This window comes from Eulemur rufifrons, chromosome 16, assembly GCF_041146395.1.
Source record: "Eulemur rufifrons isolate Redbay chromosome 16, OSU_ERuf_1, whole genome shotgun sequence".
Classification (NCBI taxonomy): Eukaryota; Metazoa; Chordata; class Mammalia; order Primates; family Lemuridae; genus Eulemur; species Eulemur rufifrons.
The window spans coordinates 56,198,636-56,217,739 of NC_090998.1; the positions used below are offsets into that span (position 1 = coordinate 56,198,636).

Consider the following 19,104-nt stretch of genomic DNA (forward strand, 5'->3'; position numbering starts at 1 on the left):
CAGATATGTAGGATGAACAAGTCCAGAGATCTGATGTACATCATGAAGACTTTAGGTAATAAAATTGTACTGTATATGGGACTCAAGCTAAATGAGTAGATTTTAACTGCTCTTGCCACACAAACAAAAAATGGGTGTGAGATGATGAATGTGTTAATTTGCTTCACTGTAATAACCCCTTTACTATCTATGTGTATCCCATAACATTATGTTGTATACCTTAAATTTATACAATATAACTTATTTTAAAAAGAATATAGTAATAATTCATAGTTTTAAAAAAAATCCTCAAAAGTAAAGGGAAGCTAAATGGCATGCATGTTTTAAGAGAGTTATGTGAAAGCACATAGCATATGCAGATTATTTGCAGTAATTTTTTGGGCTGCTAAAATCAGAATGAGCTGTGTAATTAGACAACCTGTTCATAATTATTACTGTGATTGACATTATTTGAAACACATTCACAATTATTCTGTAAGACCCAAGATTATCATAATTAATACAAACATGAGTGACTGATTGATTATAACTTCTGCCATATCAATATTGCTATATAGTCAAGGTTCTTCAGTAAATTTGCAGAAGAATAAGAATTTGGTTGAATATAATGAAGTACATTTTGTGTTTCATCTTAGCATTTTTCCTTAGCTACATCACATCTTGGATAATATGAGACATGACATTCAGCTTGGATATTAAAAACAAAACATAAGGCAACTAAAGGATGTAGTCGCTGAAGAGACTAACAATTTAGTCCCTTTTCACTGTGTTCATTATGTTTGAGAGTATAGCAGCTCATATAATAAAAATATATGCAGGGGATTATCTGAGATTATGAGAGGTTTATAAAATCATCCAAGATATTCTTATAGAAATATAATCACTTTTTTAGTTTATGCATCCTAGGGATTTTGTGGCTTGGCATTGGGTGAAATGTAGTTGATAGTTGAAAGAAATAAGAACATATGGAACACATCATTTCAGTTACTTTTTGTAAAGCTGATGTGAAATCACAGAATAATGTTATATCAATAAGGATCTGCCTGGAGTCTTATGTTCATACACCACTTTCTGTAAAAGGTTTATAAGCAAATGCAGAAGAAACTTTTCAGTAACTTGCTTGTTTCATTGTAGGCATTAATAGTGATTATTTTTGTAATTATTCTTCAATGCTTACTATATATATTTACACAAATTGACTTTTATATAAATGGACTATAACAAGCTGCACATGAAAATGATTAACATCTTGGGCAAGTGTATTTTAAACATGAGATTTTGAAATGTTAAGCTTTTAAAGTGCATTGCTATATGGAAGCAACACTTGTTTTCACTGGCTTTATTTTTATATTATCTATCAGTATGATTTAGCTGTGTATAAAATATTAAGTAAATCTAACTAACTTTCAATTAGTAAAGCTTAAAATACTTTTGGACATTTTTTAACGTTATAAAAAAAAGGTAACAATATAAAACTTACAGGCTGGGCGTGGTGGCTCATGCCTGTAATCCTAGCACTCTGGGAGGCCGAGGTGGGCGGATCGTTTGAGCTCAGGAGTTCGAGACCAGCCTGAGCAAGAGCGAGACCCCATCTCTACTAAAAATAGAAAGAAATTATATGGACAGCTAAATATATATATAGAAAAAATTAGCCGGGCATGGTGGTGCATGCCTGTAGTCCCAACTACTCGGGAGGCTGAGACAGCAGGATCCCTTGAGCTCAGGAGTTTGAGGTTGCTGTGAGCTAGGCTGACGCCACGGCACTCACTCTAGCCTGGGCAACAAAGTGAGACTCTGTCTCAAAAAAAAAAAAAACAATATAAAACTTACAGAGTAAAATTTTTCCAATGTTATAGGAAACTTGGAGCCCAAATAATTTCTAATTTTCACAAATATGGCATTGTATTGTATGTTTACAAAAGATGATAATTACAAAGTTGCAGGGATGCCATTTCACACAGATGAAACCTGATGGATATTTTCCCCCAATAAACTTACTTCTCTTTGAATTCTTGATCATATTCCTCTACTTTAACATTTGTCATGATTTGAATAGGTCATGAAAAACAAGAGTAAAAAAATCCAGCTGTGTAATGCTATGTATACCTGCATCCCTAATGCTAGCCTTGTATACATAAGGAGTTTAGTTTAGTAATGATTTATGTGGTATTTTGTTTAGCCTATGGAATCTTAAAGGTCTTTATCTCATTGTAGCATAAATGTCCAGAAAGGGATAAACACATACCTTATTTGTTCTCTTTATGATAGATCAATTGAGATTGAATCAACATGGTAATAGACACTGAAAGCATTTTTACCCATAACTTTCCTTTACTCTCTATTTCCATCATACTTCATGCTAATACTGAACCCATCACATGTCATTAATGAGCTGTGTAGGTATCTGTCTTCTATACCATAATGGGAGTTGCTTGGAGGCAGGAATTTTGTCTCAGTTGTGTTTTCCCAGCTTCTAACTCAGGAGTTCCTATATATGAGGTAGCCAATAGCCGTATGTAGAATTAGATTGTATTGTTCAAATAATTTTAGTCAGACATTCTTATTGGTTTGACTCCAAAGATTAGAAAAGTGCCTTTATCTGTATCCAAGAGACTATATCCAGGTACTGTGAACATGAAAAACTAGAGTAAGATATTGCTTTATATAAACAAATGAAAATACTAAAAAAGGAAATATTTGTATCTATTTGTATACATGTATTTCTATACATACCTATATTTATATCTATGTCTATATTATGTTTTTCTCTATATTTAATTTATACATTTGGGATGCCTAAGTAAATACGTTGTTTGATCACCATTAATCATTATAAAATGGAACTGAATTTTAGAGAAATAGTTGCCACAATATTTTGTGATCACAAAGATAAAGTCCATACTGCATGCTATTTGTGAGTGATTATGCAATATTGTCCTATTTCTCTGTTTCCAGTTTCTCATCACTCTAGTTATCTCTTTAAATGTAGTTCTGATGATGTCACTTCCTAACTCAGCTTCCTGACTAGGCATGGAGAATCCTTGATGATTTTATTCTTGTCTGTCTCTGTGCTTATCACTAACAATTTACCATGTTAAGCTCTCTCTCGGCTTTTTCGTCACACAAAATTCTGTAGTCCTCCAAACAAACCACGCTACTAATATTTCAGGTCTCTATGACTTTTCCCGTAATTCCTTTCTGTCCAAAATGCCCTTTTTTGCCATTTCCTTCCAGAAAACGCAAATCAGCCTTAAACATTCAATTTAAACTCTGCCCTTCTTCAGGCAGAACAAATCACAGACTACTTGGTGTAGTCACGCTATATCCTGTATCTACTTCCATTTTTACGTATAGTGAGTTGTGTTTTAATATTTGTTTTCATCTTTGTCTGTACTTATATCACTGTGACATATTTGTATGTGGGATCCATGTCTTTGTATCTCCCTATCCCCCAAACCAGGCATACCGTCTGGGATATAGCAGGTGCTTAATAAATATTTATAGAACTAATTCTCTTATTTAATTTTTATAACCACTGTGTTTTCAAATGAGGATGCTGAAGTCTAAGAAGTTTAAGTAACTTGCTCAAAGTTATATAGCTAGTGAATGGCAGATATATTTCTTCCAGTCTAGGCCTCTTTCATCAGCTTTGCAACAGTGTGCCTGCCTTTTCTCCTAGGAATACCATAAAAGCCATTTATGTTCAGATACATCCTCCTAAAAAATTGAGTACTTGCAGCTGCTCTGACGTAACCCATATTTGCCTTAGGATTTTTTTTCTGCTTTTTCCATGATTATGAATACCTCACCACTACTTGAATTGTCTTGGTCTTGGCTCACTTTTTCCTTGTTGCTGGTTTGATATATCTGACTTTTCTTTGATCTTGATTTAGATTATTCTCTGATTTTTTTTTCTTTTTCTTTTTAGTGATAGAGTTAAAGGACCTGCTTGGAATTGATCTTCACTAAAATTAATCAACCTTCCCATAGAAACTTGTTGACATCTGTTATTAATCCTTTCTGTTTTTCCACCCATCACCAGTGACTCTGGCTAGACCAGGCATATTCTCTTTTAACCCCTCAGACTTTGACACCTTCAGGAAGAAGCTATTTTGAGGCATCAAGGAATATAATTTCTCAGATATATTTAACGCTGTGATAAAACTCTCAATAATTCCATTCACATATACTACCAAATACCAACATATGAAATGCTAATGTATAAGAAATAATTTTAAAAAGAGCGGATTCTTTCTGAGACTTCATTTATATTTCTATACATTTACTGCCAAATGATTTTTGGCACTTGCCCCTTATCTTAGACATAGGTTTTACTTTCAGTTGCCTATAACACATCTCTTTTTAGATATTCACTGTCACTTTCTTTGCAAAATGTCTAAAACTCACATTTTTATATTTTGGTTATTACCCTTTATCGGATGTATAGCATGGGAATATTTTCTCCCATTTAGTAGGTTATCTGTTTGCTCTGTTGATTGTTTCCTTGGCTGTGCAAAAGCTTTTTAATTTAATCAAATCCCATTTATTTATTTTTGTTGTTGCTGTGATTGCCCTTGGGGTCTTCTTCATAAATTCTTTGCCTAGGCCAATATCTAGGAGAGTTTTTCCAAAATTTTCTTCTAGAATTCTTATGGTTTCATGCCTTAGGTTTAAGTCTGTTATCGATTATTAGTTGATTTTTGTGAATGGAGAGAGATATGGATCCTGTTTCAGTCTTCTACATGTGGCTACACAATTTTCCCAGCACCATTTATTGATCAGGGATTTTTTCCCTCAGTGTATATTGCTGTCTACTTTGTCAAAAATCAGATGGCAATATGTGAATGGTTTTATATCTGAGTTCTCTGTTCTGATACATTGGTCTGTGTCTCTATTTTTGTGCCAGTACCATGCTGTTTTGGTTACGATAGCCTTATAGTACAGCTTAAAGTCTAGTAATGTGATGCTTCCAGATTTGTTCCTTTGCTTAAGGCTGCTTTGGGTATTCAGGCTCTTTTCTGGTTCCAAATGAAACATAGAATTATTTTTTCAAGACCTGTGAAAAATGATGTTGTTATTTTGATGAGATTGCATTGAATCTGTAAATCACTTTGGGTAGTATGGACATTTTAACAGTGTTGATTCTGCCGATCCACGAGCATGATCCCTTTTTTTCATTTGTTTACGTGATCTGCAATTTCCTTCCTCAGTGATTCATAGTTCTCTTTGTAGAGATCTTTCAACTCCTTTGTTAAATATACTCCTAGGTATTTGATTTTCATTATAGCTATTGAGAATGATATTGAGTCTTCTATTTGATTCTCAGCTTGACTATTGTTGGTGTGTAGGAATGCCACTGATTTTTGTACCTTGATTTTGTAGCCTGAGACTTTGCTGAATTTATTTATCAATTTCAGGAGTTTCGTGGTAAAATCTCTGGGGTTTTCTAGATATAAGATCATATAATCTGCAAAGAGCAATAGTTTGACCTCCTCTTTCCTCATTTGGATATCTTTAATTTCCTTCTTTTACTTAATTGCTCTGGCTAGGACTTCCAGCACTATGTTGAATAGAAGTGGTGACAGTGGCCATCCTTGTCTTATTTCAGTTCTGGGTGGGAATGCTTTCAACTTTTCCCCATTAAGCATGATGTTGGTTGTGGATTTGTCACATATGGCTTTTACAATTTTGAGGTATGTACCATGTATGCCTATTTTGTTAAGAGTTTTTATCATAAAAAGGTGCTGCATTTTATCTAATGCTTTTTCTGCATCTATCGAGATGATCACATGATCTTTGTTTTTGCTTCTGTTTATGTGTTGAATCACATTATGGATTTACATATGTTGAACCAACCTTGCATCCCTGGAATGAAGCCCTCTTGGTTGTGGTGGATTATTTTTTGATGTGCTGTTGAATTCAGTTTGCTAGAATTTTTTGAGGATTTTTGCTATATTCACAAGGAATATTGGTTTATAGTTTTCTTTTTTGTTGTATCCTTTCCTGGCTTTGGTATCAAGGTGATACTAGCCTCATAGAATGAGTTGGGAAGGATTCCTTCCTTCTTAATGTTATGAAATAATTTCTACATTATGGCTACGAATTCTTATTTGTAGGTCTGATAAAATTCAACTGTGAAACTATCTGATCTGGGACATTTTTTGTTGTTGTTGTTGTTGTGTTGGAAGATTTTTTTATTGCTGCCTCAATTTTTTAGCTGGTGTTCCAAACTAAGCTTTTCTCCACTTCCCCATATCTGTCAATAGCCCTTTTCATTTTTTTTTTTTTTTAATTTTATCAGATCTAAAAGCCATGTAGTTATCTTGGAGTGTTTCCTCTTCATCATCCACTAAGGTATCAAAGCATCTATATCAGTTGATTTTTTCATTCAAAATATCTCTCAGATCCAACAGTCCTTCAGCAATACCTTGTTCTAATGCATCATCACCACTTCCCACTTCCTGTCTCCCATCTCTACATACATCAAGCCATCCTGTATACTGCAGATAAGTTAATTTTCCTAAGACACTACCTTTATTATGTCATTATGCTTGCTACTGACTATTTATTAAGACCCAACTCTTCAACCTGATAATTGAGACCAGAAAGTGGCTTTTTTAAAACATTTACCCTGTCTGGATTTGCCCTTTTTTAGCTGTTTCCCCCATTCATCTGAGTAAACCCTCATCCTTCAACAACCCACTTTCACATCACCTCCTCTGTGAAGCCTTTCCTGAACTAATTAATCATTTCATTTTCTGTGTTTTATAGCATCCATCATACTATAATATAATTTACTGTTTATCTGCCCCTCTCTTGTAATTTCACTTAAACTCTCAAGATCTTTAAGGTTAAGGACTAGATTTTACTCATCTATTCACTCCCCAAATGCAGCACAATATCTGGCATAGAGTAGAATTTAATATGTATTTGTTAAGTGAATGAATGAATAAAAAATAATGGCAGTTTCTTCTTTTCCATGGTGTTCTTTCTCAACTCTGCATTTACTCACATTTTCTTTACTTTTCTGAAATGCCTTTGCATTGTTCTCCAAAATTTCAAATTCAATGTATTTTTGGAAATAATTGAAAGCAAAATGATATGTTTGATATTACTGGAACTATTTAAATGTAGGCACATATTCAACAACTCTAAGGTGTAGCTATATTAAGGTGGTAGAATTTATGGTTACTGTTAACATTGGCCTTCTTTTATACAGATATTTAAAGTTTTCCATTTTGCTTTATTGTGCTGCTTTTTCAAAGTGGCAGATCGCCTGTTAAAAATACATTGCAAAATGATAACTACCTGTTGAATATTCACCACAAACATATCAGTCCCACACCCCCCACACACACATACACATAGACACACACCAAACTATAAAGTCCCTTCAAGTATCAGATCAAATTCTACCTCTTTTATTAAACTTTCCATAAATAATTCTATTTTACAGTAATGTTTTTCTTAAAATCCCTTTAGCACTTCCAGTCTGTAAGAGAAAACTATTATTTCATTCACTGTGGCCAACTCTTTTATCTCTTATCTCACATTAAAGCTAGGATTTCTTTAACTTCATTTTTAAACTTTCATAGTTTCAGGAAAACAGGAGATAATTAACCAATACTTAGTAAGTTTTGCTGCTGTTGTTGATTTTGAGGTGATGATAAAGGCTCCAGCCAGGCCCCAGCCAGAGCTGACAAGCTAAGATCATTTTTTAATGTCACAGGTCTTTATGAAAAATTAGCACCTTCTCTGCTGGAAACTCTTTGTAGTGCTGTTAAATTGTGTTTGCCTCTGGCTAGAATTTTCTTTTTTGCTCCTCAATTTAAGGTATTCACTCTCTAAGCTTTTTGAGCATTCTCCTGCCAGGCTTTTTTCCTGTCTGTCTGTCTGTCTCTTTCTCTCTCTCTCTCTCTCAACCTATTTATGCATATAAGCCTTTTCTCTCAAGTATACAATATCATTCTTCTCAACAAGGTAGAAGATGAATCTTCTGCTAATGACTTGACACTACTAAGTTTTAACACTGCTTATTGAAATTTTACTGACTAGGCAAAGGTTTGTTTTTGTTTTCCTGCAGCAGCATGAAATAATATATCATATATAATTTATATTTCTTTCAATAGGGAGATTTCTTCTTTGAAATTTACTTTAGATTTTATTTTCAAAGTTATATAACCCTTTACTTTATATCATTTAGAAAAATCACATCTCTAGCAAACCAAGATATGTTTAGTAAATTTTAATATTGATAAATATGTATTTATTGCTGCTAAATGTTAAAAATTAAGATTTAAATAAAGCATTGTTTTAAGTCCATTTTACACTAATTTTAGATCAGGTGTTTAAGTTACTTGTGATAGAGCAGGCAATCACTAAAGAGCTGAATATTATTTTATCTTCAGAATGGAATCCCATCTTGAACTGGTACTTCTTGTAAATAAAAGTATTCATTGGTCAAGTTGAAGTATAATTACACATTTAAAAATTTCTCCCATTAATTTTAATATCAGATAGTTTTAATCCATATTTTAAAATTGAATGAATAACAAGACTGGATATCTGCTTAAAAATAACATTAACATTTTTATTTGGGAACTGGTACATGATTTTCCTTGTTGTCTAAGTCTAGGCCATTTGTGTAAGATCTTATTGCTGCTCTTTAGTGTACTTAAAATGAGCAAAGTACATACAAATCTTCTTGATCTTAAAATTTTAAATCATAAAGCCCAACTCTACTCTCTTTAACTCATCTAGAATTAGCAAATTAATTTGAGGAGAAATATAGTATTAGGTTATGTCATGTTTGTCACTTAATTCGGTCTAAATTTCAACTTATCTGTGGTCACCTAGGGTCTGGAGCAGCCCTCTGGAACTTAGAGTGTGGTTTGAAACAGTCAGGGTCATGTAGTTCTCTTTGATGGAGTGAACAGCATTGCTGTGAAACTCTTAGAACAAAAGAGGCCTGAAGAAATTAGATATATGGACTATGGACTATAAAAAATCCATTAGAAAATAAACCTTAGATTTTACATGTGGATGGCTAATTAATTACATTATTAATTAAACATACTAAATATTTGAGCAAATGAGGATGAACAAAAACGTTTCTTTAAAGGCAGATTTAAATTAACACACACACATACCCCTGGTTAACTATTCTTTTCTTAGCATATTTATTCTCTGTTTCTTTAAATCCAGGTTTGGTGTACTCTCAGCTTGAAATTGCGACTCACTCAGAAAAAACCTGCTCTTTATCTGCTGGCTTAAAACTAGAAGTCTCCAGGAGTGAGTTCAGAATTAGCTAGAGCAATTTAAGCATTGGTCTTTAATCTTTGTAATGATACTCCTCAGGTCCTAACTATCTAGGGGCTGTTTAGCCCTTGTTATCTCTTGCAACTTCTTTTTTCTTTCCCTGTTCCTTCAATGAAGGCAGGAGGCCAGGAGGACTAGTAGCTGCCAGCATTTCTGTTAACGAAACCCAAGGTGTTTCTTTAAAGCAGACTTACAGACAACAGAAAAGTAACTTTTCTTTACGGTTTATTTCCACTATAACAAATCAGCTTTGATTAGAGCAAATATCTAATGTCTCAACATGCAGAGAATAAAAATCTTATGATTTTCTGTTTTCACTACTTCATGGTAATGGATTATTAATACCTATTGATTTCCACTTATGTCGATTATTCTGAATTCACAAATATATCTACTGATACTATAATATGAATGGTGCCTTTTATTGTTTGCTGTGATCTCCTGAAATTCTTTCAGAAAATAAATGTGTGTGTATGTGTGCACGTGTGTGTGTGTGTGTGTGTGTGTGTGTGAGGGCTGGGAAAGGAAGAAAGGACAGGGAGAGAGAGAACGAGCTGTTCAGATGGTACTAGAAATGAATGGTATGAATGGCAGAAGGCTAGTATTCTTACATTGAACTTACCTAAAAAGGTGATTTGGGTCAGAAATTGTAGTCTTAACCCTATAGAATGTAAAAATAACCCTGAATCTTATAATTTTCACTGCGTGCCCACTATCCAAACCTGCTTTAACTACTGTTAAAACACAGAGTCCACTGTTTTTTTTCCACGTAGGGCCCATAGTCCATTGATTTTGTTTCATGATATGCGCAAATCAACTACCTTCATTCTAGAGTAACTGAAGGGGCATTTTGTTTACTGGGTTCTCTTTAGAATTGAGTCATGCCATGTAGGACTCATAAGCATCATCAATTAAATGACACACATTCTGTTCATGTTTTCATACCGATTCTGGCATAATCACAAATCACCTGTGCTATTGCCCCATCTACTGTATTGCAGGAAAAACAGAGGTTTCTGACGGATGTTCTGCATGAAGTGATGCTGCTTGACGGTCTGGCCAGTTCCCATCCAGTATCACAGGAAGTGCTACAGGCAACAGATATTGACAGGGTGTTTGACTGGATCGCATATAAAAAGGTGGGAACTGATAAGACCCAAGTGCCAATTAGATATCTCACTATTCGGGTAGCTAAACTATTTCATGCTAGATGTATTATTATATTCTTCTCCTCTTCCTGATAAATAGAAATGGACTGTGAGTTAGAAAACATAGAGTCACTAGGTTCATGTCATTTTATGAGCTAGGGCTTTGCTTTATAAGTCAATAAAATGGAGATGAATGTTTGTCAAATAATGCACAGAAATATTGGAAGTATTAATGAATAAATGTTTGGAGACTTGATATAAAATTGCTGTACAAATGGTGTTATGTAAATGTCAGGTTTATTATTATTAATAAGAGAGCTGACCTATGTAGTGACAAATTATTTTTTACCTATGCCCCTTAAATACTTATTTATTAGGATTGGCTGATGTAAATGAACATAGACAGTGACATGACATATGTATTTTGTAAATATTATTTAAGGGAGATTTTGGAAATTAAGCATATTTCCTGGATAATAAGCATAATAAATGAAATTTTAAATGTAAGAATTGAATGGCAAAGAAGAATTTTGGAGCAATGACTAGATGTAAAAATAAGGTAAAATACGATTTTTTTGCATTGTCACTTGGATTAAGATTTTTCCTTATATCTCTATTCCTTAGCTCTAATTTTAACGTGACAATGTGCATCTCAGTGTTTAACACTTACTAGCCACTACATAGTTAAAACAGGATTAAAGTCTACTAGCTTCTTTAGTGTAGATTGAATTGTATTTTTTGAAATTTCTATGTACTTTTTATTGATTTAATAATTTTTTAAGTTTTTAAAAAATATTACTAATTTTTTTTTATAAAAAAAATTTGTGTTTAATAACTGAAGGTCAAACAATGATCTATTGGAAGTCCTTGGTGTGGTAATTTGGATATTTGGTTTTTCCCTCAGGTAATGACTATCTCAATGACGACTAGTACTGTATGCCATAATATAGAAAGACATAATACAAATTGTGTTAATAGAAAATGTCTTTTCAAGTTACTGACCATTGCAGTGGCTCAAAAAGAGTATTTTTTAATGTTTTATAAAAATAAGTGGAAGTATAGAACCATAGCATATTTAATATGTATATTAATTTTTAGATATGAGGCTTTTTGGCTAGGTTTTGTTGGATGTACACTTAATTTATTTAATTGTATTGATTCTTTGGGTATCATGCAGAAAATAATTTATTAAGGTAGCTTGAAATGAATTTGGAGACATGTCTACAGTTATTTTCCCCCACTCATAATTCTAAAAGACTATTTGTAAATACCAGTTTTACTTTAGCATGAATAAATCAGGAAATATAAATAATTATTTCAAGATACAAGCATATTGTAGAATATATGGGTATAAAGAAATTTGTTTATTTGCATAGACATTTGAGTTGTTTCCAGCTTTTGCTATAACAAATAACGGTGCTATGAGCATTCGTGTACAAATGATTGTATATGTATTTTCTTTCATTTCTTGTGGGTAAATACGTAGGAGTGGAATGTCCAGATAATATGGTAGGTATGTCTAATATTTTAATACCCTGGTGAACTATTTTCTGAGGTTGTTTTACCATTGGACATTGTACATTCCCACCAACAATGTATTAGAGTTCTAGTTTCTCCACAGTTTCACTGTATATCAACTAGGCATAATCAAGTCTTTTAATTATAGACGTTAGAATGGTATCTCATTGTGGTTGTAAATTGCGTTTCTCTAAGGACTAATATATTGACTGCTTTTTCATTTGCATATTTTCCCTAATATCTCTTTCCTGGTGAAGGGTCAGTTTAAATCCTTTGACATTTTTAAAAAATTATGTTGTTCATTTTCTTATTGAGTTTTGACATTTTTTCTGTATTCTGAATATAGGCCCTTTATCAGATATATGATTTGCAAATCAATTTTCCCAATCTGTGGCTTGTCTTTTATTTTCCTAAAAATGTCTTTTGAAAAGCAAAGATTTTAATTTTTATGAAATTCACTTTATCATGGTTTTCTTTCATTGATAGTGCTATTGGTGTCATATCTAAGAAATCTTTGCATACCTTAAGGCCATAAAGGTTTTTCTTTTGTTTTTTTCTTCTAGAAGTTTTATAGTTTGAGGTTTATACTTAGATCTATTATCAATTTTGAGATATTTCTTATATTGGTGTGAGGTTTGGGTCAACTTTTTTCTCTTTCTCTTTCTCCTTGCTTCCCTTTCATTGCTTCAAAAAAAAAATTTTTTTTTCTCATAATGTATTACCCTTTGTATACATTGTTGGATTAAATTTGCTAAAAACATGTTTAGAAGTTTTGCATCTATATTAATGATGGATATTGGTGTATAGTTTTCTTTCCTGTAATGTCTTTAGCTTTGTTATCGCTACAATGCTAGCATCATAGAATGGAAAGTATTATCTCTTTTTAACTTTCTGGGAAAATTTGTGTAAAAGTTGTATTATTTGTTTTCTGAATGGTTTTTGGATTTACCAGTACAGCAATATAGAGCTGAAATTCCCTTCATGGGAAAGTTTTCAACTAAATAAGTTAATTTTATTAATATATAGTGGGTAATTCAAGTTATTTATTTCTTTTTGAGTGAGCGTTGGTAGTTATTTCGTTTTCAAAAACTTGGCCCATTCATTTAGGATGTTTAATTTATTGGCACAATATTATATGTGATATATTCCCTTATGATCTCTTTAATAACCATAGCATCTCTAGTGATGTAATCTCTTTCATTCCAGATATGGTAATTTGTGTACTATCCCTTTTTTTCTGATTTGTCCAGCTATAAGTTTATAAATTTTATTGATCTTAATAAGTATTCTTTGGTATTATTGATTTTCTCTCTTGTTTTCTATTTCATAGGTTTCCTCTCTAATCATTATTTTCTTCTTTTACTTACTTTGAGTTTAACTAGTTTCTCTCTTTTTTTAATTGCTTAAAATACAAGCTGAGGTCATTAACTTGAGACCTTTCTTCTATTCTATTTCAGGCATTTATTCTATAAATTTCCTTCTAAGTGTACAACCTAGAGAATCCCCCAAATTTTGATATATTGAGGTTTCATTTTCATTCACTTAAATATAGTTTCCTATTTCCCATTTAATTTGTTAATTTCCCAATGTGTTATTCATAGTTTATTATTTAATTTCCAAATATTTGAAGATTTTCCAGAAAATTTTTTGTTATTCATTTCTTTTTCTTTTTTTTTTTTTTTATTTAATTTTACAGAATCAAAGAGTCTAACAGTATATCTTGTTAGATACAGTATGTCCTCATAATGTATACATTATTTCTTGTACAATGATATGAAATAATATGGGAAATATTCATGATAAATTATTAAGTGAACAGTGCAAGTTAAAAACAATAGTTTCATATTTTTTTCCCCACCCCCCCTTTCCCGAGTCAGCATGTTATTCATTTCTTATATAATTTCATTGTGGTAAGTGAATATACTCTGTATGATTTGAATCATCTTAGATTTATTAAGGCTCATTTTATGGCCCAGAAATTGGTATTTGTTGGTAAATGTACTGTATGTACTTCAAAAGAATGTGTATTCCACTAGTGTTGGCTGGAGTGTTCTGTAAATGCCAATTAGGTCAAGTTGGTTGATAGAGTTGTTCAAGTCTTCTGTATCCTTATTGATTTTCTGTCTACTTTCTCATCATGCTTTCTTAAGGGGCCTTCATTGTTTGGATTTATCCACATAATACCAAATCAAACATCTAAAAATGTAGAAAAAAATAGTGTCCCCATTGCCTGCTTGCTTATCTGAAAAAATAATCCTCAAATGTGAATGTGGAAAAATGAATATCTGAACATTTAGGCTGAAATTTCAGGGACTTTATTTTGATAATCTCAGTATCAGGCCTTGATGTACATTCAGTGTCTAAGTCTAATTCTCCAAATCGGCTTCACTCAGGTTCTTCTTTATAAGAAAGCTAGTATGTGGGTAATAGGCAATATCAAATTACTTTGTAAATGAGACAAAGGTGAACCATATAAGATTTTTTATGATAAACTGTATCATTCTGGGACTTATGGCAGGTAATACAGATGATTGTGTAACCACAAATGATAACTGCTAACATTTATTGAATGCTTACTCTATGCTAGGCACTGTGTCAACATTTTTACATTTATTATTTAATTAAATTCTTATAATCACCTTATGAGGTTATTGTTATCATGATCCTCATTTTAGAGATAAGCACACTGAGTTTTGGTCAATTCAAGGATATGTTTCCCAGAATATCATGTTCCAGAGCAAACATTCTTAATCATTACCATATTTGATCAACAAGCTTGGATGGAGTATGCATTCCAAAATCAGTTGATAAGCCCCTGCTTGTGTTCTAGGCACTGTGTGCTGAAAGCTAAGGATATAACTTGTGTCAATAAGACACAAAGGAGAGACAGCATATCAATAAACTAGCACTATAACAAATGAATATGAATCAGCAATGTTTCCATTTTAAATGTAGAAATCTGATGAAACCATCTTAAACAATTTAGTCAATCTTGTTGACTAAATAACTGATAAGTCTGAGATATAGTATTCACTTTAGGAATGATTGCATCAGATATTTTAACAATATCATCAAAAATCTACCTTTCTTCAGTTTCTTGACTCTGTTTGCCTCTATTTGACTTAATTTCCAGACTTTTAGATTGGTGGCCCCAAATAAGCTTAGGCTAATAGAATTCTCAATTTTATAATTCCAATGAGCTCAGGGAAAGAGTAAATTGCCTCCTTCCCAACAGAATCTATATCTCTTTTCCCAAAGGACTATGGCTTGTTCTGATTAGGTGATAGATTGCCACTGGCCAATCCCTATGTCACTGGCCAGCATGAGCTCATCCTCTGTGATGGGAGACAGGTCACAGAAATGATAAGGCCCCCTGGGATCAGTTGAAGTAGGAGAGAGGCAATTTCCAAAAGAAAATGATCACTGGATAAAAGTAATGGATGCTAACTTCAGAATCTTAGGAATTATGATAGAAATATGTACAAGATACAGTCATGGAGTGGGTGGGGAGTGGAAGGGAGTTGGAAAAAGGCAAGAATACCATTTTGTGGAGGAGTCTCAGAAAAGGAATACAATGGTGATGAAGTGAAACATCAAGGAGTTCAACATGGTCATAGAAGAGTGAGGGTTTTGAGTAGTAGCCAGGCTGAGGGGATGCGCTGGGTTAGAACTTGGAAGACATTTTCTGTCATACTAAGAGGTTTATATTTTATCTAGCAAGTCAAGAGGAACCAAGGAAGAGTTTAAAGCAGAGGAGTAGCATAAATAAAATTGCATTCTAGGAACTATATTCCTGTAGATGTGGAAGCGATGGAGTTAATATGATAGATCTGGAAAATTTGGAAAAGATTATAGAAACTAGAGTTGTAAAATGTAGAACTTATTTTTTTTTGTAATGTTATATGTAACACATAATAAAAACTTACCACTGCTCTTCTGTGCATTCCTCCCTAAAGATATCTGCTCTAGTCAACATTAACCTCTGCCAACAGTCAACCCCTCTTTGCATCAGTGCTTTGCTAGCTTATCATCTCTTGTAATTATTCCCTTAATAATTATCCTAATTATTCCCACTTCTGTTTTTGTTATTCTTTCTGAATAGTAATTTCATTACACTTTAAATAACTTTTTATAGAGAAATGTTTTACAGGAGTACAGAAGATTAGAGAGAAATAGGAGGTATGAACCAATATATTAGATACTAATTTAGGTTGATTTGAATTTAAGAATTGAGTATCTTTGAAGAAATACTGAGTGATATTCAGTATGAGTAGTCCCAAGGCCAGTATTAAAAGAATAAAAAACCTCCTAAAACTACATACATATTTTCACATTGGGAAGAGAAAAATGTGAAAACTACTTGATTAAATAAAGTTAAATCTGGTGAAACGACAAGTTATCTATTTTAGTAGCAGATTGAAAATGAGGATGCTTTTATCTTAAAAGTGTAATGGAAAACATCGTCCATAGACAGAAAGGACTGGAAAAGAAGGATTGAAAAAATCTTCTTGCTCTAAAGGCACAAAGGGAAATAAGAATCAATGACCCAATGACCTGGATGATGAAAGTGAGTGCATGCTCATTAAATTTGCATATGATGCTAAGGTAGAGAGGGTTGCTACAAGCTTGGAAGAGAAACAGAGGTTTCAAAATAACTTTAGCAGTTTTTAAGAGGATCCTTTAAAAGCAAGAACACTTTTCAGCACTTCTTATATCAAAGTTGATATATTTTGGAAACCAAACAAAATTACATAGAATAAATGGAAAGAACTGGCAAGTAGAGAAAATTCAGCAAGGAAGGGGTCATGGTAAACACAAATTTTTAAAAAAGGGGTGGTGGTAGAAATTCAACTTGCCACGCTCTGCCAGCATGTTCCACACCTAAAGTTTGAAAATTCTTGTATGGTTAACTGGGGTAAATATGTACAATTTCTATCATCCTTAGAAATGAATGAAAAAGACCAATCATTATCTTGGATCTATCTTCCCTTGTAATAATAGGCTTCCAGTCCACAGCATCACATCAGCCAGGCCATGATTAATACACAGAAAGAACACATATTCACTCTACCTGCAGGATGCCTTATTTTGGTAGGAAGAAAATTAGAGGATGCTTTCTTTTTTATAAAGAACATAACCCAACAGTAGACATAAAACACAAGAAATAAAAACAGTTAAGAGTAGCAGTAAAGCATATCTGTCATTTATTAAGGACTTAGTATGTATAAGGCAGTTTGTGAAATTTATTCCAAACAGAAAACTTGGAATGTAGGCATTTTAACTCATTTTACTGATGAGGAAACTGAGACTTAGGTAGTTAAGTGACTGCCACAGTATCAGATGTCTAACAAGTGGACGTTCTAGAATTTAACACCAAATATGTTTCAGTTCACATCCTGAGCTCTTTTCTACAAAACCTTTGACAAATAAATATGTTTTTAGGCAAGTTGTGATATGAACCATCTCAGTGGATGACAGCTTCAACTTCTAAGACTTCCCTTGATCTCTTCATCCTGTTGGTCAGGAAGTTTTGTCTCTGCTGTCAAAATATTTTGAGAATCTGACTTCTTCTCACCACCATCACTGTGGCAACCCCAGTCTGCATCACCACCATTTTGCCACAATCATTTCCTAAAAGGCCTCTTTGCTTCAAATCCTGTTCCTTTACAGTTTACCTTTAACCAAGCGCTCAGATTGATTGTAAGATTGTGCCACTCTTTTGATGGAAACCCTACAATGACTTCCCACCAAAATAAGAAGAAAAAAAGGCAAATTATTTACAGTGACCCACAGGCCCTCCCTGATCTCCATTCACCCTGTGCTTCCCAATCTACTATAGACCCCTGGCCCATATTTTATCTCTTATTCCTCTGAATTCTTCTCTGTTACTCTCCCCTCACTCGTGGTGCTCCTGACCCACCAGCTCCCTTTCCCACCCTAAACTCCAGCAAACTCGCTCCTTGCACTAGGGCCTTTGAAATGGCTGTTCCCTTTGTATGGAAGGATGTTGCTCCAGATGGTGTCAGGGTGTTAGCATGTTCTCCTTGAAGCCTTTATTTAAATGTCACTTTCTCAAAGAGGCCTCGCATTTAAAATAGCAACTGACACCCTCTTTTCTTCACTCATTTCCCTTATTCTGCTCCACTTACTGTTTTGTCCCATGGCACTGATCATCTTCTGATGTATTATACAATTTATCCAATATTATGTTTACTATTAATATATTGTTTGGCTTCCCGATTTCCCCCACTGAATGTGAGCTTCACAGGAAGAGGGCTACGTCTAGGTTTTTCACTGATGTATCTCCAGTATTTATTATACTGCCTATGTATGGTAGGCACCCAGTATTTGTTGAGTCAAATTAAAGTAAATGTCAGAAAAACAATATAAGCAAAACATTATGATGTTTCAGTAGGGAGATTCCCATCTGTTTATTGAAATTACAAAAAAGAGAGTTGGCACTTTAAATAGGATTAAGGAATTTCATATGGTATTACATATGAAATTCAAGAAGGGGAAGGAAGATTGTGTTACTCTGTCATTCTGTTTTCTAGTGGGTTCCATCACATGTGGCCTGACCCCTTAGCCCTGGACCTCATGGCACCTCCTTCTGTGAGCTCAGCTCTTCTCCTGCCGTCTCTTCCCTCTTCTGCCTCAGGCACAATCGGCCTCCTGTTCTACAAGTCTGTCCAGCTCTGTAGTTCTAAACACGTCCTTCTTTTTAGCCTTTGCTTTTTCTAGGCACAATCACCTACATACATGCTATCAAGTGAATGTAATCAATCACTGTTTTGCTTTCTTTGACACATTTGCACATACTTTACAGTATTTGGTATATTATATGTATTGATTCATTGTAGCATTCTTTTTTTTTTTTTTTTTTTGGAGACAGAGTCTCACTCTGTTGCCCAGGCTAGAGTGAGTGCCGTGGCGTCAGCCTAGCTCACAGCAACCTCAAACTCCTGAGCTCAAGCGATCCTCCTGTCTCAGCCTCCCGAGTAGCTGGGACTACAGGCATGCACCACCATGCCCAGCTAATTTTTTCTATATATTTTTAGCTGTCCATATAATTTCTTTCTATTTTTAGTAGAGATGGGGTCTCGCTCTTGCTCAGGCTGGT

General features: G+C 33.6%; 1 protein-coding gene across 1 annotated transcript in view; it reads left to right on the plus strand.

Moving 5' to 3' along the window:
• TRHDE (thyrotropin releasing hormone degrading enzyme) overlaps positions 1-19,104 on the plus strand; it is a 367,060-nt gene that overhangs the window by 209,786 nt on the left and 138,170 nt on the right. The window contains exon 6 of the mRNA XM_069490875.1: positions 10,320-10,457. Within this exon, the coding sequence (XP_069346976.1) occupies positions 10,320-10,457 (138 nt within the window). The remainder of the gene's footprint in view (positions 1-10,319; positions 10,458-19,104) is intronic.